The 21,411-nt window shown below is 45.4% G+C and overlaps 1 protein-coding gene across 2 annotated transcripts; it reads right to left on the minus strand.

The window, feature by feature from the left end:
• Positions 1-10,314: 10,314 nt before the first annotated feature.
• Positions 10,315-20,211, minus strand: LOC143840610 (matrix metalloproteinase-18-like). Of its 2 annotated transcripts, none has more exons than XM_077344216.1 (10): positions 20,075-20,211; positions 16,930-17,174; positions 15,484-15,632; positions 15,247-15,375; positions 14,420-14,581; positions 13,107-13,290; positions 12,595-12,728; positions 11,942-12,101; positions 11,137-11,240; positions 10,315-10,611 (listed from the first exon to the last, which is right to left on the minus strand). In XM_077344216.1, exons 1-10 carry the CDS (start codon positions 20,171-20,173, stop codon positions 10,508-10,510), a joined length of 1,470 nt encoding a protein of 489 aa, XP_077200331.1. In that variant the 5' UTR covers positions 20,174-20,211; the 3' UTR covers positions 10,315-10,507. The 2 variants fall into 2 exon arrangements, with proteins under 2 accessions (XP_077200331.1, XP_077200330.1); XM_077344215.1 differs by lacking the exon at positions 20,075-20,211 and adding an exon at positions 17,483-17,628.
• Positions 20,212-21,411: the final 1,200 nt, after the last annotated feature.

The raw sequence follows: 21,411 nt of genomic DNA on the forward strand, positions 1-21,411 counted from the left end.
GGGGGGGGGGCTTTCCCCTTCTGCCAAACAGTTGCCTGACAGGGAGGCCACAGAAAAGCCCCTTCTCACTTAAAATACTGCTTTGGCCGGGGGTTAGACACAGCCAAGCCATGTGTCTTTCTTCTTTGCAACTCTCTGCAGATTTGAGGCCACTGCACAGCGTTATTCTGCAGAGGAAGCTGGCTCTTTTGTCTCCTGTTTCATCTGCACAACAACCCTGTGCAGTAGGCCTCAAGTCTTTCAATTCAACAACAACCTGTGTGGGAAGCCTTAAATGTTTCTTCTCTACCACAACCCTCTCCAAAGTAGCCCTTTCTGCCTGGGGAGCTGATCTTTATACTCTGCAGGTGAGCTGTAATTCCAGGAGCTCTCCAGGCTCCACCTGGAGGTTAGCTACCCCTGGGTTGGAAATATTCCTGGAGGTTTGGAGGTGGGACTTCAAAATCGTACAATGCCTCAGAGTCCAGCCTTCAAATGAGCCATTTTTGCCTGCAGTTGGTAGGGAGTGGTGCAGGTCAGTCCCTCCTGGACTATGGGCTTTGGTCAGCCCTTACCAACAACTGTTTGTATTCTGGGGCACAGGCAGGCAGACCAGCATCAGTCCTGTGAGTCTGGAAAGTGCAGGAAGATCTAAATAAATACTTACAGCCTGAAATTGTAAATAGTAAGAGGGAGAGGAAGGGAAGATGATTGGAAAATGCTTTGAGACACCTTAGGGTCACCTGCTGGGTCACTTCAGCCCATTCCCAGTTCTCCCAGTCCTCTCACAGCCCCACATACCTCACAGGTTGACTATTGTGGGGAGATTAATGGAAAAAGTGTTTGTAAACTGCTTTGAGACTGCTTTGGGTAGTAAACAACAGGGTACAAAAATCCGTTCTTCTTCTAAGGAGCAACCATGAAAGAAGCATGTGGGCACAGTGAAAAAATGGAGAAGAAGGAACAGGGTGGACACCTGTGTACTGTGACTACCCCATGTGTATTAGGGCAGAGGGGCATTTTGGTGTCTGTGGCCTAATTCCCACAAGAAGGGAAATGACTGGGGGGAATTGGTTGCCATGTAATCTTCCCCTAAGAAGAGTCTCCAGTCTGATTTTTCCCTTCACATATCTGAGGACATGGCTCTGGAAAGCTCATCTGTAACCACTATGCCACAATTCCCAAATGTCAGTCTACTCCCACACTCAACGAACATTCCACACCACAGGTTCTTGACACCCATATCTCCACACCCATGCCCTCATTTGCCATCACGCCACCACAACCTCCCACACAGCACACACATTCAACCCCATGCCCTTACAGACTGGACAACTCCTCCCCTTCCTCTTCCCACTACCAAGCTCTAGTGCCCGTTGTATTCTTGGATACAACGGGCTTTGCCCCTAGTTTATAAATAATTGCATTTGTTTTCCATCCTCTCTCCGTGGGCTCAGGGCAGATCACAGGATTAAATTATGTAAGTAGCTATAAAGTACAAAACTAGGAAATTAAATTACTTAATAAGCTATTAAAATATTATAAACAAGAAGGTAGATGCTAGATTTACTGCCCATTCTCTCTATGCCATGGGAAAGGGTAGGGGGAGGGTCATGTAAAACCCCTTAATTGGTATATAGTTTAGTGGATTTCCAGTAGGGAAGTCAGATATTTCATACATTCTTTCAGCCCTCAGCCATAGGCCTGGTGGAACAGCTCCATCTTGCAAGCTCTGCAGAACTGATTAAGGCCCTGCAAGGCTCTGGTCTAGCTTGGCAGAGTGTTCCACAGGTCAGGACCAGGCCAAGAACGCTCTTGTCTTGGTTGAGGCCAATTGAACCTTCTTGGTACCGGGATCTTGAGCAGGTGTTGTTCATTAGATCTTAGGACTCTAGTCTTAAGGTTGCTAGGCTTCTTGCTATGGGGGGCCTCCTGCCAATTATTGTCCCTGCCTACCACTACTCTGCGCTACAGGAGGCGAAGAAAAACTTAAATGCCCACAGCCTGTGTGCTGGTTTTAACAGAGGGTTGCACATGATTCCTAGAGTTATCTTTCAGGTTGTACCTGAAAGTGATTTTGTAGTGATGTCAGGGACTTTGCTGACATCACATCCCCAGCCTCAGCCTTCCTGTTAAGTGCCAGGCTTCGCTTAGTCTCTAAATCCAACCATTTTATTTTCCTTTTTAAAGGCGTTTGGAGTCAGTTTAGAGTCCATCTCACTTTGGGCAAAAGACAGATAGAAGGAAGTAGAACTCTGTCGCTGCTCAGAGGCAAATAACCTTCCTAACCTCCTTCTAGACCACCACCCTATATGTTGTAACTGTAAGGGCTGAAGTCAGAAAAAGGTGCATTGATTTCTCTTTTAAAGAGAAAAAAGACAATAAAAGGAATCAGTGGCTATATCGTAACAAATGTATCTTAGGAAAAGATATTCCCTTCCACATTTGCAACAATATTTGCCAAAGAACTCTGTAAGTAGGTCGGGTAGAAAGAGTTCACATGGAAGAAAACAGGGCTATAACAGGGTAATGAATTTGTCTGTGATGTGAAACAGTATTAGGGGAAACAGTGACCAATAGAGCAACTTTGGATCCAGATTCTGATTGGAGGCCACTGAATGGGCTATACTTAGTGTGGTGGTGCAGGTGTGTGAACTATTTAGTTCATTATGGTTTGTTTCATGAAACTCTGGTTCTGCATTGATGTCTGAATCAACCCATCTACTGCATCATTTCATTCTCTCTTCTTTGTTTGAATGAGGAAGGCCATGCATTAGGCCAGTGGTCCCCAACCTTTATTAGGCTGGGGACTGGCAGGGCATCGGGTCGCGCCCGCAGGGACCGCGCCCGCGCGGGCCATGCCCATGCTTCGGGCCGCGCCCGCGAGCCGCACCCGGCCGCGCCCGCAAGCCGCACCCGCGGATCGGGCCGCGCCCGCGGGCCGCACCCGCGAGCCACGCCCGGCCGCGCCCGCGGGCCGCACCCGCGGATCGGGCCGCACCCGCGGGCCGCGCCCGCTGATCGGGCCGAGCGGGCGCGGCCTGCACGGGCGCGGCCCGGCCCTGATTCCCTCTCCCCGCCCTCCCGCAGTAAGTAGCTTCCCGGGCCGCAAGCTTGCGGCCCGGGAAGTTTTTTACTGCGCGCGGGGGGGGGGGCGGGGAGAGGGAGCCGCGGCCCAGCGCCATGGCCTTTGCGGCCCGGCGCCGGGCCGCGGCCCGCAGGTTGGGGACCACTGCATTAGGCCATCCAGTGTCAAGGTATATCAAAACCAAAGCCAGTGGATGCTCACTTACCCAACACCAGTAAGAGTTCATGCATGAGAGCAGCTGCAGAAGAAGAGTTGGCTCTTGTACCCCACTTTTCACTACCTGAAGTAGTCTCAAAGCAGCTTACTATCAGCTACCCATCCCTTCCCTTACTATCAATTTTTCTTAAAAAAAAAAAAACCCGGATGATATAGTTTTGGCTTGTTCTTTATGTTTGGCTTTGTCATCATGGGACACAGACACCCTGTGAGGTCTGTGTGGCTGAGAGAGCTCTGAAAAAACTGCTCTTCAAGAAGAGCTCTGACAAGCCTGTGATTAGCCCACGGTCACCCAGATGGCTGCATATGGAGGAGTGGGGAATCAAAACCAGTTCTCCAGATCAGAAGCTGCTGTTCCTAACCACTACACCAAGTTGGCTTGGTCTCTCATGCCATCCTCACATGGGACCTTGGAATCCCCCGGTTCTACAGCTCATCTCCAGGTGACAGAGATAAGTTCCCCTGGAGAAAATGGTTGTTTTAGAGGGAGGGCTTCATAGCATTACAGTCCACTGAGGTCCCCTCCCAGCCCAAAATTCCACCCAATCCCAGCTTCACCCCAAAAGCCTCCATGTATTTCAGAACCCATAGCTGGCAACCCTATGTTTGTCCCTCTACACTGGTTCTGTTCAGCCTGCCTCTTTTCTGGTTAACAGCTCTTGAGACTTACCTCACCTGAGTGAGACACAAGCTGAGTGTCTATTTCTGTGGTGTCTTCAGGGTATTGGAGAACAGGCCAAGCACACACAAGTGCTCCACAGAGCACAAGAATGAGCACGAAGCTCTTCATGTTGCCTTCAGCGCGAAGGTTCTCCAGAGACAATTCGAAAATCTGACTGTGTGTCCCAAGAATCTCTGCATATATATACTTCATGACTGGGTCATAAAATCAATGGAATCGTAAATCACAACATTATGACATCTCAAATCTGCCAAACACAGAGTAGGATCTTTGTACCAGGGTGATTGACATGCAGCCATAAGCTGTTATTAAGTCTAGTTGTTCCTGATTGGCAACCGATCATAAAGTGGATGAGATTCTGTCCCTCCCTATTCTTGGCTTCTGGTGTTTGGACTCTTGAAAGGCAAGTACCGCAAATGGACGAGGGCATGGTGCCCTTTTGGCTTCTTTTTCAAAATGTCATCTCAAGCCTTCTTTGATATGTAGTACCTCCCCTCCCACCCTCAAATAGGGTTGCCAGGCCACCCCTAGCAGAGGATGGGGGATAGGGTTGCCAGCTTCAGGTTGGAAAATTCCTGGAGATTTGGAGAGAGAGCCTAGGGAAAACAGGGGCCTCAGTGGGTTACAATGCCATAGAATAGAACTTCCAAAAGTATCCATGTTCTCTGTAGCTTGGAGATGAGCTGTAATTCCAGGGGATCCCCAAGTCCCACCTGGAGGCAGACATCCCTACCCCCAAATATTTTTTCACTAGGCATTTGACCATTTAACGGTGCCATTGTAAGCACCATGAGGCCCTTCTAAGCATATTGACTTCCATATATTTAGGAGGACATAATTCTGCTTAGGATGGCACCGCTAATATCAGTCTATCTACATGCCACAACTGTCATAAAATCATAAAATCATGGAATTGAAAGGGGCCAGCCAGGCTGCCTAGTCCAGCCCTCTTCTCAATGTAGGAGGAGCCTAAAGAATCCAGGATAAATATCTGTCCAGCCGCTGCTTGAAGACTGACAGTGAGGGGAAGCTCACCATCTCCTTACATTGCATCCTTAATATCCTTACATTACATTCACAGATCTATTTAAAAGTAATAATAATAATAATAATAATAATAATAATAATAATAACAACAACAGTATTTATATACCACCCTCCCCGAAGGCTCAGGGCGGTTTACATGAAACAACAAAATTGTACAGGTAACATCATTCTGGTAACAGTAAGGTGGTAACAACAATAACATTAACATAATAACAATAACATTAAAGGAAGGTAGACCTGCAAAGAGCCTTAGCTCAACTTGTACTGAGACCCAGGGGTTGGGCAGATTCGTAACAGTCATGGTAGGAGGGGAGGGCACAAGTCTAGGCAGCAGAGGACTGATGCTGAGGTGAGTCTAAATCATCATACACAGCTCGGTGGCTTCCATCTCTTCCTGCTACAGAAGCATCATAAGTAGACAAAACATTTCTGAATACCCATGCCAGGGACAATATTAGGGGAAAGCCTTGGACTCTAAGCCTGTGGTTGGACCTCCTGAGAACTAGTTGGCCACTGTGTAAGACAGGATGCTGGAGGAGACAACCACTGGTCTGATCCAGTAGGGTTCTTCTCATGTTTCCATGAAGTCTTCAGCCTCTCTGTGCCCTGTTGTTGGCCTTCTAAAGAACTGATTGGTCACTGTGTGAAACAGGATGTTGAAGTAGATGACCACTTGTCTGACCCAGCAGGGATTCTCCCTTCTTATGAAGGGAGAAAGTGGATAGAGAGACATTTTTCTTCCTTCCCCTAAATACAAGTACTCAGGGGGTACCTAGAGAAGGGAAAGGAACTCTTCACTCAGCCATTGGCTTGGGGGAAGAGGAAATAACCAATAATTTAGATAATTTTAAAGTGGGGTTAAACAAATTCATAAAGGTTATGTCCCCCAGAGACTGAGCCATGGTGATTAAATGGAACCTCTGTACTTAGATCCAGTGTCCCTCTGAATATTAGATGCTCAGATTGTAGGCCTTCCAGAAGCACCAGTGCAGGTCTGGTGTGAACCAGGACACTGGACTAAATGTACGGTTGGTCTGACCCAGAACAGTTGCTTTAATATTATTTATTTAAGGAAAGGACCAAATTTAACAATACCCGATTCAATTCGATTTAGAAAGCCCTGACACTAACAATTCATAGCCTGTGAAAAAAAAATCTCTGTGTGAGCTTTGTGACAGGATTATAGACATTTATGTTGGTTTTGGGTTAATCACAGATTTATATTCATTTTTTGAAAGCTTCATTGGCTTCCCAACACAGTAAGAAAGACTGGCATTGATCCTGGATAAATGTATCAGATTTCAAAGAAAGAACACCTGGGTCATAGATTTTTATAAGTGAGCAAATGTTTGTGAATGGCAAATTCGCTTTTTAAAAATATGAGCCTTTCTGAGCTTTTCTGGATTTTTCTTTTCTACATTGGACATTTTTCTTTGGTTACTAAGAACAACTATCTATTACAAATGCCTGAAACTAGAATGCCTGGTGTTAACGTTTGATGCCTGTACCAGATAAGGTGGTCAGGGTCACCCTGGATACCAGCAGGAGATTGGAGGGGGGCAGAGGCAAGGGAGTGTCCATTGGCAATGGTATGACATGATGCCTCTTTAGGAATCACTAGAAACATTATGGTAAAGCCACCAGGCTTATCTCAGAAATGACATCACTCCATCACTTATGGTGTATTTTCCCTACCACCAACTGCTGGTGGGTAGCACCTGCTGGAGACGTGATCTCCTACCCCCAGCAGGCAGCTTTTTGCCACTAAGATGTAGCCAATTTATGGAGACCCTGTGGGACTTTCAAGGTAAGACGTTCAGAGGTTGCTATTGCCCACCTCTGTGTGGTGATCCTAGCATACTTTGGTGTCCTCCCATCCAAATATTAACCAAGGATGGCCCCTCTTAGCTTCTGAGATCTGATGCGCTATGGCTAGCCTGGGCTATCCAGATCAGGATCCAGAAGACGTCTGCCAGATTTGACGCCAATGACCTGTTGCCTGATACACTGACATGTCCAGCATCAAAGATTGTCATCGGATAAGCCCAGGATTTCTAAACCCATTTCAATGCAGATTCAGGATGAAGTTGGTTTTCTAATTTGGATAGACAATTTGTTTTGGATGAGAAGAAGAAGAGTTGGTCCTTATATGCTGCTTTTCTCTACCCGAAGGAGTCTCAAAGTGGCTTACAGTCACCTTCCCTTTCTTCTCCCCACAACAGACACCCTGTGAGGTGGGTGAGGCTGAGAGAGCCCTGATATTACTGAAGAAAAATAAGAGTTGGTTCTTATATGCCACTTTTCTCTACCCAAAGGAGGCTGAAAACAGCTTACAATCGCCTTCCCTTTCTTCTCCTCACAACACACACCTTGTGGGGTAGGTGAGGCTGAGAGAGCTCTCATATTACTGCTCATTCAGAACAGCTCTATCAGTGCCGTGGCAAGCCCAAGGTCACCCAGCTGGCTGCAGGTGGGGGAGTGCAGAATCGAACCCGGCGTGCCGGATTAGAAGTCCATGCTCCTAACCACTGCACCAGGCTGGCTCTCTGAGAAAGGCAAGGGCAGCAGGAGATCTCTCAGAGTCTGGAACCTATTGAGGATGGCGTGGATACTTTAGGCAGATCCTGCACTGAGCAGGAGGTTGTATTAGATGACCTGTATGGCACTTCCAGCTCTACAATTCTTTGACTGGGTGGGTGGGTCCCTTTCAGTTCCTCACACTATTTAATATCTGTACGAAACCTTCTGGGTGGTGACATGGAAGAAAGGGGTACTCAGTATCAAAATTAGTAGATAAGAAGGCAAAAAAAATGTTTGGAGCTTTAAAACAGAAACCCCATATGTTCCAGAATATTCCTGTGAATATTCAGGATCAGGATATTAGGACTGCCAAGATCCCCAAAGATCAATCCAGAGCTAGAATATACCCATCAATTACTGATGAGGTATTTTGAGGGATTTATATTCACACCGGATATATCCAAGCACCCAACTGCAGCATAGGCTTTAAGACACCAAATACCCTTAGCACGTAGCTTCTGCCACTGCCTTGAGATTTTAAGGGCCATTCCGCACCAGGATCTATGTTGCAAATTGGTTTGGGAACAAAAAAAGCCATTTTAAATAGTGGAATTTGTCGTTATGCATACCTGCCTTTGTAGTGGAATCCAGTTGCGTTTCTATCGTTTCCCACAGGTTTCCGGTCTCGGCAAAAATCACTATCCAGGAAGCAATATTTGCGAGCTTTGTCCCGCCCCTGGCCGTCAATCAAACGAGCAGCCAATGGGTGGCCGTTATCATGCTCCTGAAAAGCCCCTTTCTCTTTAAGGCAGGTTAAAAAAAAAAAAAACACGTTGAAACGAATCTGCGTTGATTCGTTGCAACGGAGAGACCCATCTAGCTATCAGGTGGCATGTGAGCTGCCATTTCATTGTTGCCACACTCCCCCCGAGTGAACCCTCCCCCCCCCCCGCACGGGTGCGATTTTTGGCCGAAAATAAAGGGAAAATAACCCACAAATGGGGCTGTGTGGTGCTTGGTGACTTAAAACAGCTCTGGGGAGGGATTGCAGCTGGAGAAGCCTCGCTGGGTAAACGAAGGCTTGCTGGTTCGTTGATCTCTGCTCGCTCCGAGAAAAAAAAAATGGCGATCGCTTCACCAGAAGATCAGAGCCAGGGGGAGGGACTTTGCAGAAACCGCAACAATGGTAACGCACAGAACTTTTCCGCTAGTGTTGCAGATTGGTTGTAAGACTGTAGCGCTTTCCAGAGGGTGAATCCACTTTTGGGGATTTCCCTGAAAGCACTACAACGAACCACTTTTTGCGGATCGGTTTCAGGAGTGTGGCAGATTGTCTACGGTGTTGTGCATAACCGCATTTTTGTAGCGATTACAATTTGCCACACTCCTGCTACAAAGAATCTGTGCGGAATGGCCCAAAGTATATGGATTGCGTGCTAAAGGCCAGCTGGTGATTCTCCTCCTGAATGTAGTTAGCAGGAGTGGAGTGTGTGAGACGGCAGCTTTAGGCTTTAGTGCCTGTCATTTCTTTCTCTAGAGAACAGCAAACATCATCTTTGTTTGAAAGCTTCTTTGTTCACTTAGTCAGGCTGACTTAATGAACATTTACAAGGAAACTCAGGTCTGGAGTCACTACGGTAACAAGAGCGTCCTCGATGCAGTGTAGGCCGCTTCAAGGGGTTTGCAGGCTGCTCTGAACACTGTCAAAAACCTAGGATTTATTTCTCTTTACTCCCACCTTCCTCGTTTCCCAGTTCAAATAGGGTTCCAGCCGGGGAAAATGAGTACAGTTGCAAGCAAGCTGGCTTTTTGATGTTAGAAGAGGAAAAACATTAAAACCTGTGTGTACTACAGGGAGTACTAAATTCGTAAAACAGAGGTCTTCTCTGCTCCGTTTTACCCTGCCAGTTTTGTGTAGTGGTCTGAGTACTGGAATGGACCCTGGTGGACCCAGGATCAACTCCTTGTGCTGACATTATCAGTGATCCTGGGACAGTCACTGTCCCTTAACCTAACCTGCCTCACAGGGCTGTTGAGAGGATAAAATGGAGCAGAGATTATTTATATTGTAAGCTGCTTAAAAGAAAAAGAAAAAGAGGAGGAGGGGGAAGAGGTGGCCTCCTCCTTCCTTGGTGGCCTCCGATTCACCGACCTTACTTAGCTTCTGAGACCTGATGAGATCAGGTTATATCATGCTGCCTTCCTTTGCCCAGTAGTAGTAGTAGTGGTAGTAGTAGCAGTAGCAGTAGCAGAAGAAGAAGAAGAAGAAGAGTTGGTTCTTATATGCCGCTTTTCTCTACCCGAAGGAGCCTCAAAGTGGCTTACATTCACCTTCCCTTTCTTCTCCTCACAACAGACACCCTGTGAGGGAGGTGAGGCTGAGAGAGTCCTGATATTGCTGCTCATTCAGTCAGAACAGTTTTATCAGTGCCGTAGCGAGCCCAAGGTCACCCAGCTGGTTGCATGTGGGGGAGTGCAGATTCAAACCCGGCAGGCCAGATTAGAAGTCCGCACTCCTAACCATTACACCAAGCTGGCTCTCATAGAGGAGAAAAATGGAATATAAATAAATATGGAATATAAATAAACAAGTGAATAGCACCATAGTACCATAGCATGTTAGAGGTCAGGACAGGGGACCTGAATGTCTGTGTGACATCTGATGCCCTGAGTCCTGTAACTTTAGCGCCTTATAAAAGGAAATCAACAAAGACCACCATACACATTAACAGAAATATTTTACTCAGCAAGTAGTTAGACTGACAAATAAATAAATCTGCTCTTTATATTATTTAAATTACAATAATATATTATACTCTTTTTAAATATATTCTTGGCCTGTCACCAAGGTGCCCCAATGACTGCAGGTGTTTTGCAAGTCATGGATATGGGTGGAGCAAAGAACGCCAACGAGAAGGAAAAGGATCAAAGCACCTGCACAGGAAACAGAGACTCCATTGTTCTTTCTTCCTGTGTTACCGGCAGCCAAACCAGGAGTTGCTCTTCTTTATACCTGTAATTCTTTTCTGCTTGCTATCAAACTCATATTGCTTTGAGCCACTGAATAAATAGAAGTGCCCTGAAAGAATAATGCAAAAGGTAAAACAGTGTGAGCATAAGAGGTGTAACAAAGTGTTGAATCCTGTTTTAAATATCCCACCTTTCTATCCTCTTTTCATTTTTCACTCTGTGATGTGTTCTCTTTAAAACCAAGATATGTCCATCATGTTCTAACCAGCCAGTTTCCACACAGTTATTATTCTTAGATCTTGACACGGACTTTGGCTATGGCTGCAACTCTAAGCCTTAAGTGAGCCCACTTAACCTTTGTAAACTTTGCCAAATGCCTCTTCTCTTAGACATTACAACTAGATGACCATCTCATAGAATCATAGAGTTGGAAGGGTCATCTAGTCCAACCCCCTGCAGAATGCAGGAATTTTATAACTACCTCCCCACAGAATTCCATGTCCCAATGATGCCCCCCCCCCCGCCAAAAACCCCCAGAATTTCTGGTCAGTCTGATCTGGAGGAAATCTGCCTCCTGACTCCAAACTCCTGGTTTTTACTAATGTTCTTTCAAAATGCTCCACCTTCTGCTTACCGTTATGTTGTAGAGCCGCATCCACCGTAAAGGCAATTCCAGGGAAGTCTGAGCTGATCTTTCTTGGATAGCCCTTCTCCATGGACTTCTTTGTTTCATCATAGCTGAAAGAGGAAAGGCGGTTGAAAAATCAGTGGTGCTTTTGATGGCATGGTCTTGGCCAGACATAAATATGTTTAAAGCCTGTAGGTTTTAACATATTTGTGAAGTTGGAAGTGCCATCAGATCATGAAACTTTGACATATAAAGCAAGTTTCAATGAAAGTATCTGTCTCCACCATATTATTTTGTGGGCAGAGAAGGTCTCCCAGTCTTACAAAATATGTCAGGCTTTGTTATCTAAGTGACATTTTGTAGGTTCCTCACATGCACAAAACCCAACTTCCTGTTGTATGTGCAATGGGAAGAGCTACATGGGCATTTACAACCCATTGTTATTTACAGCCAATTCTAATCATGTAGCTCCTCAAATAAATCCTGGGAAGTTTAATGTAGTTTAAGTCTGCATTCGATTACATTGCAAGACTGGCAGCCAAGCTTCTGAAATTAGAGTGGTCAGGTTTTGGTTTGTGCCATTTCTTCAATCCTTATTATTGGCATCAATATAAACAAGCTTTCCTCCATTTGGGAAAAACCCACATGCTTGGAAACTGCACACAATGGCAATGAGATCTGAAGACTGCCAACACAGCCTTGATTTGGAGACAGGCTACAACCTACAAAGACTTTTGTCCCTTCAGGGTGATTGATCATTTCAAGTACGGTGGGTTAAACACAAGGAGTTCTCAGGATTATCCAGGCTTACCTCCAGTACTTGTCTCCTGAAAAAAATAACGTTCTCTCTGTAGCTTTGTCAAAAAGAGCTGCGTCAATTTTCTTAATGCTTTCGGGGAAGCCCAAAGCGTGGATGTTTTTTGGGTAACCTGGCAGGATAACATTTGCCCGGGTGGCCCAGTACCTCTGGCCTGAAGAAAATGAGAAAGCAAGGGTGGTTGAAAGGATCTTTCTTGGAAAGGAGATTGAAAACTGACTCCTGTCCTCAACACGGTCACATAGGAAGTTAGCTGCTGAATCGCATGAGGGAACTCTAACAGAGTTTCTATTGTTGCTCCCAAGGGTGAAGATGGTGTTGAATATGCCTTTCTCTGAGACTGGACAGAAGAGCAAGGAATAGCATGTGAAAACATTCCAGAAAGTTGGCCCTGGGAGAAGAGGATTAAGAAGGCCTTGTTGATGCTTTTAAATTAATGTAGGGATGCTACCCTGCAGGTGGGACCTGAGATTCCCCTGGAATTACAGTTCATCTCCAGACTACAGAGATCTACAGACTTGTAGAAAATGAATGATTTGCAGGGAGACCTCTATTCGCCCTAGGTTCCATCCCTAAATTTCCAGGAGTTTCCCAACACGGAGCTGGCAACCCCACCCTCATTGATGGCTAGGTGTCAAAAGATTTACCTTTAAAAAGAAATAAGATGTCTTTATCTTCAAGTTCATAAGCAGCCTCAATGCCACCTTTCAAGGTAGGCCAGAAAGCAGAAAGAGGGCCTTTCTCAATGTTCTTTCTTTGTAGACTCGTCCGCCACATGAAGCTGAGAGAAAACAATGCAACAGGAATATTTACTACAATGCACAATGGCTTGACTTGTTCTAAACTCAATCTGATTCCACGCTCCCCCACATGCAACCAGCTGGGTGGCCTTGGGTCCGCCACAGCACTGATAAAGCTGTTCTGACCAAGCAATGATATCAGGGCTCTCTCAGCCTCACCTACCTCACAGGGCATATGTTGTGGGGAGAGGAAAGAGAAAATGAATGTAAGCCACTTTGAGACTCCTTCAGGTAGAGAAAAGTGGCATGTCAAAACCATTTCTTCTTCTTCTTCTTCTTCTTCTTCTTCTTCTTCTATTGAGTTCAGCTTTGCTTGGGACCACACTGGAATTGTCACATATACTATGGGCCTCATTTACCTGTCTTTAAAGAAGAGAGTTTCTCCTCGGAGAGTGCAGACAGCATCAAAAGAGAGGTGAGGGTCACACATGTCAGGTGATGGTTCTTCTGCTGGAGTATTTGTGGGGAACTGGGGGAATTCATCATCATCACCACTATCGCCACCAGCATCATCATCATTAACATAAACATCTTCAGGGGGTCCTTGAAAATGAATTAAAGAGACAACTGAAAAACAAGCTGACCATTAAGAAGCAACTCAGGCCAAAAGCAAGTAGTTACATTCTCAAACAGTGCTACTAAAGATTCAACTGAGTGAAGCTGTCTAATCATATCAGGTGACAATCCACACTGGGGTGGAGCCTATCCCTATCCTGAATCCTACCCATATCCTACCAAAGGCACAAGGTGAAACCTTCCTCCAGTCTGAGGAGACTTCCTCCAACTTATATAGTTCTATCATTGAGGAAGAACCATTCAAACTAAATGAAGACTTTGGAGAATTTCTGATGTCCTCAAAGTCCAGCAAACCGATTGGTCCATGTTAAGAATTCCTAATAGGCTGAATGAGCTGTCAAGGCCAGTGACTAAGTACACACATATTTACTGAGAAAGAAGTTCCATTGACTTATTCCCAGAAATATACCTTGATTATTCCCTATTCAATAGATCAACATGTTTTTGAGAAAGACTTCCCCTAGTGATTTGTCTTAGCCTGCTGGGGAGGGCCTAGAGTAACGATCTCCAACCTGTGGGCCGCGGACCACATATGGTCCATTGACTAACTGGAGGTGGGCCGCAAAGGACGCCTTCCCCCCCCCCCGGCCCTTTACTTCATCCCCCTGGCCCTTTACAACACACTTCGGGTGTCATTGTCTCCCATCACTCCCAGATGGGACTATCTCGTTGCAGAGAAACAAGCTCAGGGTTCCCATTGATTTGTCATTGTCATGAGTTAAAATTTCCATGAAAATAAAATGTTCCTTATGTTCATTGTTGTGGCGTGTCTGTATCTTATTTTGAAGGGATGTTTAAACATTACCATAGTGATCAGAGAGCGTTAGGGCAGTGTTTGAGAGTAGAGGAGCAAACTACCCCCCCCCACCGGGCCTCAGTAAAATTGTCAAGCGTTGAGTGGTCCCTGGTGAAAAAAAGGGGACCACTAGCCTAGAGGACATCTTTGTTGGTAGTCCAGCTCTTATCAGCTGTAGCTGTTGTGTGTGAATGAGTCATCACAGATTTAACATTGCAGTCTTAATATTCGTATCTCCTCAAATGATGCCTTGAAATTACACCACTCTACATTTGTAACAGGAAATGTCTTTGTTCTTACCATAAAGATATTGAATGCGAGAAATATCCTCCTCATGAAGCCTGAAATTTTGGGGGTCTGAAGGCACATATATTGGGTACATCAGAGTCCCCCAAATACTGGAATGACCAAGACCCAGGGCATGCCCAAACTCATGAGCAGCAACCAGAAAAAGATTTGTTCCTAAAATGAAACAAGTGAATATCAACACCATGACTTTACTTGACAGCAAAAAATTCTGTGTCCAGTATAAAACATTTTCATCCCATTAATACTATTTATCTGAGTAATTTGTCTACTGCCCTCCCATCTGGCCACCTCTGCATTCTGTATATATCTCATTCACATAAAGTCACATAAAATGGTTAAAACAGTTCACCAATCTAATTAATAGCAATGAAAATTAGTTTAGCAGATAATGATTGGGGTACTAGATCTTAGTACCAACTGGTAGAGTCAACAGCCCCAGTTTCTGACAGTTCTTTAGGAACTAGAGTGTTTTGGGGGGTTTCCTAGTAGGGAGTGCCCAGGTGATATTAGTTTCACTGGCCCCAACCAAAAATCCGCCAACCAAAAACCCAAACAACCCCACCCACCCATCCCCACTACCACAAGAGGAAGGAAGGAGGTCAAAAAGTCAATCTACTGCTAATAATAGTAATAGTAATAGTAATAGTAATATTGAAACTTTGCCAAAATGTTGCCCATTTCTTTGTGTCTCCCATGTAGACAAAACTGAGGTATAAATTAATAAAAATAAAATAATATTTTGAAGGAAAGGGAGCACCAAACGGCCATGACAAACACATGCCGTGTTCCATGCATGAATACGAGAGCCATCAGAATACCTTTCAGATCCTTTGTCCAGTTCTCGTCCTCATCAAAATGGGCATCCCCACCATACGCAGGGTAAAAAGCATGTGCCAATTCTCCTCCATTTCCATCAAAGCCACGGTCATAGGGATTGCTTCTATGGTCTTCAAATACCAAACAAACAAAAATATCTATCAACCCCCTTGAACAGAAAAACAGAAAAAACAAAGAACAAAAACACACCTGGGATTGCTTTCAAGTAATTTACTTACATCCTGCCAAAAAAGAGATCAATATATCTGCGGAGTCAGCGGATGTTTTAGTGAAGGTCAAGGGGGTCACAACACTCCACACTTTCCAGGCTCTCTCAATAGCATCCTCTACGTCGGCAGGATCCATGTCTGGTGTGTAGTTCTGAATGCTTTAAAAAAACACATATCAGTAAAAAAATGTGAATGCCTAAACTTAAAAAGTACCATAGCTTCCGACAGGTCTGGAAAAGTTTCCCCTTCTCAACCTAGCACCTTCCTAGTAATCTTTTAGCCAATATGTTGTATTGGATAAAATCCTGGGCTTCACTGAGGAAGATCTGGATTCACAGCCCTGCTCAACAGTGAAACGTGCTGGGTGACTTTGGCCATTTCACTCACTCTTGGGGTGATTCTGCACTTGTGGTGCCCCTCCAGGCCACCGCCGGTGCATTGTGGCAGAACTGTATCCTGTGCTACATTCTGTGACCCCATAGGGACACATTTCAGCAACAGACCCAGTCTACCCTGGATTTGTGCCTCCTGACCAATGTAGCCGGGGTGGAATGGTTCTGCCACATGGTGGTGGTGGTGGGTTTTTTTTTATGATGTCTAGGATTATATTTGGCCAACAAATACGTTCAGGAGCCTATTTGGGTTTAAGAGAAAGATTCAGAGTCCAAACATGACAATGTGGGATCAAAATTAAAACTGTGTATGACAAGATTCCTGTGGCGCAGAGTGGTAAGGCAGCAGACATGCAGTCTGAAGCTCTGCCCATGAGGCTGGGAGTTCGATCCCAGCAGCCGGCTCAAGGTCGACTCAGCCTTCCATCCTTCTGAGGTCAGTAAAATGAGTACCCAGCTTGCTAGGGGGTAAACGGTAATGACTGGGGAAGGCACTGGAAAACCACCCTGTATTGAGTCTGCCAAGAAAACGCTACAGGGCGTCACCCCAAGGGTCAGACATGACTCGGTGCTTGCACAGGGGATACCTTTACCTTTACCTTTATGACAAGCCAAATTAGCAAGCTCAATTGTTCTTCTCATGATCGATTTGGAGAACCACTTTTCTCAGGGGCCTTTTGTGAATGTATATCTTAGACTGCTGGAGCACACCCACAATAAATAACTAACTAGAAGAAGAGGAGAAGAGTTGGGTTTTTATACCCTGCTTTTTACTACCTGAAGGAGTCCCAAAATGGCCTATAGACATCTTTCCCTTCTTTTCCCCACAACATACACCCTGTGAGGTAGGTGGGGCTGAGAGAGCTCTGTGAGAACTGTGACTGGCTCAAGGTCATCTGGCTGCATGTGGAGGAGGAGTGGGGAATCAAACCCAGCTTGCCAGATAAGAATGTACTGCTCTGAACCACTTCATCATGCTGGCTCGCAGAAAAACCGCTCATCGCTGTGTTAATAACCATCTTCAAATGGCACCTCAAACTGCAGAAAGCAATTGAAGCCTTACCTATACGTCAGGTGTTTCTGTGGCCATCTGTTAAGTGCCCGAGCAGTGCGAAATTCTCCTATATCAGGAACCCCACATCGGGGCTTCTTCATTTCATCCAGGGTCTGTGGGTTCAACTGGCCTGTCACTCTCAGCCCAAAGAATTCCTGCATTTGTCGGATTTTGTCTGTCATGTTATAAATATTGCCTTTACTTCTTAAGACAGGGATTCCTTCAGGTTCAGGATAGTAGCTATGGAAATATTTCTGGTGGGAAGAAAAGATGCGTTCGTTTCCTTCCACAGTAAAGTTTACGCGCAGTGTTCACATTGGAAAATGCATTTCAGTCTTTCTCCTCAGTACAACTCTGCAAAGCCCAGTACTATTCTACACATTTTAAAGATATAGAAACCAAAACGAACAGACAGTGACTTATGCAAGGCAAACCAGCCTCCGTTGTAGTTGACCGAACCCAGATTCCCCTGATTCTTATGTATACACTACATCACACTGACTCTCTGTTCTCAGTCATAACTTTTCCTCTGCTTAATGCTTCAGCTGTCTCCAAAGTTTACCTCAGCAAGCTGCACGTCCCCTTCAGTGATTTGGTCAGTTTTGGGGCTGATTGGCAAAGCCCAGGAAAGAGCTCCCCAGAGCACAATTCTAAGGAGAAAGCTCTTCATTTTTGTCTTCGGTTTTCCGCACAACCCTGCGATTCACAAATCTCTTCAGCCTCTGCCGGTGAATCTGTCCATGTGCTTGAAGTGTTCCTATATATACACTTCATGTTTGTTGTATGAAATCAACAGAATTATGAGTCACAACATAACATCCTCTGTAGCAGGCACCCAAAATGCCCCTGCTGGAAAAATCCGTGACACATAACGCAGGATGCCAAGTTTAAAAATCCCTAATTAGGCAATCACTAATAAAATGGGTGGGATTCTAGTCAGACCAATATGTGTTTTGTATGTTAGAGTTCAGATGGGTCCTGATGAGGAAGTAATAGAGTGCCATAGAGGGGACAAATTATTCCCAGATCAACAATGATAATGGTAATGACCCCACAAAGAGTCAACTTGGTGTAGTGGTTAAGAGTGGGAACTTCTAATCTGGTGAGCGAGGTTCTTCCATGAACAGCCAGTTGGGTGATCTTGGGCCAGTCACAGCTCTCAGAGCATTCTCAGCCTCACCTACAGCTGTAGATGTGGACATTTAGAGACCGTGAGCCCAGGAAGAAGAAGAAGAAGAAGAAGAAGAAGAAGAAGAAGAAGAAGAAGAAGAAGAAGAAGAAGAGTTGGTTCTTATATGCCGCTTTTCCCTACCCGAAGGAGGCTCAAAGCGGCTTACAGTCGCCTTCCCATTCCTCTCCCCACAACAGACACCCTGTGGGGTGGGTGAGGCTGAGAGAGCCCTGATATCGCTGCTTGGTCAGAACAGTTTTATCAGTGCCATGGCGAGCCCAAGGCCACCCAGCTGGTTGCATGTGGGGGAGCACAGAATCGAACCTGGCATGCCAGATTAGAAGTCCGCACTCCTAACCACGACACCAAACTGGCTCTCAGGAACAGGCTCTCAGGAACAGAACCTGAGATCCTCAACCCGTGTCCAGAATTCAACAGTTCCCAGCTTGCGGTCAATCAATGAACAGACTTAAGGTCCAATTGCAGGCCTTTGTAAATGACTCATTTCACGTCTTGGTGGAAGTTGCAAATGTGTATTTAAGTTTCCCAGTTCTGTTTATCTGGGTTCGGTATTTTCTGGCTCCGGTAATGTTGTTTGGTTGTTGGAACTGAGTCTCTGTGTCTTATTGAACCCATGGATATAATACTGGTGATGAAGATGGGGTTGCTATGCGAGGCAGGCCCTGGTTAGCCACCGTAATCACTACTGAAATCATTACTGCCTTCCGTGGAGAGGCTGCCCAATGCCTATAATCTTTCTTGGGTCTGCTAAATTTCTACCATTTGTTCCTTCCCAACAAGGTGGCCATCACCAAACTGCTGCACCATGGGTCTGGGTCCGTACCCATGGGTTTGGGTCTGTGCCCAGCAAACTGTGCTTGACACAGGAGCCAGTCGCTGACCAGTCCATCTAGAGAAGTGCCGGGAGGCATTGGGTCCCGCAGAGCATTCAGGAATCCAGTCGGATCCATAAGTCTCCGTGGACGAGCTGAAATGTGATATTTACCGATCACAAACTATTATTGGGCCTTTTTGCTGCTGACCACCTGAAATCTCAGATTCAATAATGCTGCATTGATCCATCTTCCATAACGGCTATATCTTGTAACACTGCCTTGGAAGTGGCATGGGGAATGTGGATGCCCTCAGCCGCCTGCCACTACCGGGCATTGGCTCAGACTCTCTGCCAGCCCATGGGGTTCTGCTCCTCAAGATTCTTTCCCGACCATCTCTCCACACTTCCAATGTGGCCATTCATTCAGCTAAGAATCAGGTCATCTCCCGTGTACTCAGCTGGGTATGGAGGGGCATCAGAACTCAATTTTCATGCCCTTCATATCCTGGCAGCAAGAACTATCTGTCCACAAGGGAGACCTCCCATTTGGAAATTGAGTGGTTATACCAACCAGGCTAAAACAGAGTTTTGGAGGCCCTGCATGAAAATCATCTGGGCATTGTGCACACAAAAGCCCTAGTCAAGAACTACCCTATATACCCGCGTATAAGCCTAATTTTTCAGCACTTTTTTCACACTGAAAAAGCCCTCCTTGGCTTATACACGGCTATATATGGTAATTGAAATAAAAGCCTGCTCCAGCCAGCCAATTGTTGCTCTGGCAGCTTGTAGGACATCAACGGTTTGACTGAAGGACTCTGATCTTTTTTCCCCCTTCTGCCTTCACTTCTTCCTCTTCTTAATCACTTCTGCCAAATTGTTGTTTTGGTTTCTGTGGGTGAAAAGCAGGATACAAAAACCAGCAGCTGTTCCTCCTCTTGACTTTTCTGTATTTGTTGCGGGGGAGGCTGGATGGGAGAGCCTGTGATGATGGAGCATTTCCCACCCTCGGCTTATATGCGAATCAATAAGTTTGCCCAGATTTTGTGGTAAAATTAGGTTCCTTGGCTTATATGCAAGTATATATGGTATGTCTGGTGCCCCAGTATAGCTGCAAAAGTTGAAAAATGGGTCAAGCAGTAACAGACCTGCCAGGAGACCCATCCTGAAATTCCACAAACCCCTCTCCAGCAGTAAGGAACAACATGGACACCATGTTTCTCTGTTATCTGAGAATCAGTGGCCATTCAGACTTCACCTGGAGGTTCGCAACCTAATTCAATCCCTTCCCTCACTCCAGAATTCTGAAGCTATATTGTGCTAGCTCAAAACCATTAGAACTTTTTTTTTGTTCTCTGACACAGATCTAGAACAGAACCTTGGTTCAAACAACATTTTCTTTGACAACTTTGTACAATGTTTCCTCCTGGACACCCTCTATTCGTTCTGGCCCCATTTATCCAGTAATTGAGATAAATAAAAGCAGCACACATTTGAAAGTCCAAGAGTGGAATAACTGTAATGCTTGCCCTGACACTGATTTTCAGATAATTCCACATGTTCATTTAGAGGGACCCACCCCAAAGCACGTACACATTTCATCAGATGCATGAAAAGAGGAAGACTGTATATTTCACACGCACATACGTACACAAACCTCATTTTCTCACAGTTGTCTGTGTGCTTAATTGTGGGTTTATGCAATGCTCCATGATGAACTGCAAGTAAACAATTGCAGCAGGAGGAACTTAGTCAGTGAAACCACTGTTTTTGCTGTTTTGTAGGATGCGTTTAGGCAGAAGACATATTCCTTAGCAGCTGCAGGAGTGTGTCGCAGAGTTCATAGGATCCAATTAGGGCTGGCAAATCACCACTACGGAATGAAGCTTACCTTGGACCTGTTAGTATAACCACAGGATGGGGAGACAGGTGCTGCCCAGAGCTCTTGGGAGAAAAGATGCGATAGAAAACATTCCCTTCAACCCCTGTAGAAATCAACCATCTGGATTAACAAGGGCAGGTACACAATGCTTCTCCAAGGTTGATTCCACAGCAGGGTTTGGGGCCAGCATTCCTGCAAATCAGGAGATTTTTCTCCTGCTTCCACACAGCTTTGTGGTACATTCATGATACATTGCCATTGTGTATCATGAACACTGTGGTACATTGCCATGATCTGTTCTAAACTTGCTTCATGGTATAAATTCATAGTATAAGCTTTTATGTGCAAGTAGTGTGCAAGAAGTGTGCATGCACATGAAAGCTTATATTTTGCATAAAACTTTGTGGGTTTCAAGGTGCTACTGGACTCAGACTTCGTGCATTATGAGATCACCATTAAGTGTTTTGCTATTTTATTAAAAAGGTAAAGGTATCCCCTGTGCAAGCACCGAGTCATGTCTGACCCTTGGGGTGACGCTCTCTAGCGTTTTCATGGCAGACTCAATACGGGGTGGTTTGCCAGTGCCTTCCCCAGTCATTACCG

This window comes from Paroedura picta, chromosome 6 (genome assembly GCF_049243985.1).
Source record: "Paroedura picta isolate Pp20150507F chromosome 6, Ppicta_v3.0, whole genome shotgun sequence".
NCBI lineage: Eukaryota > Metazoa > Chordata > Lepidosauria > Squamata > Gekkonidae > Paroedura > Paroedura picta.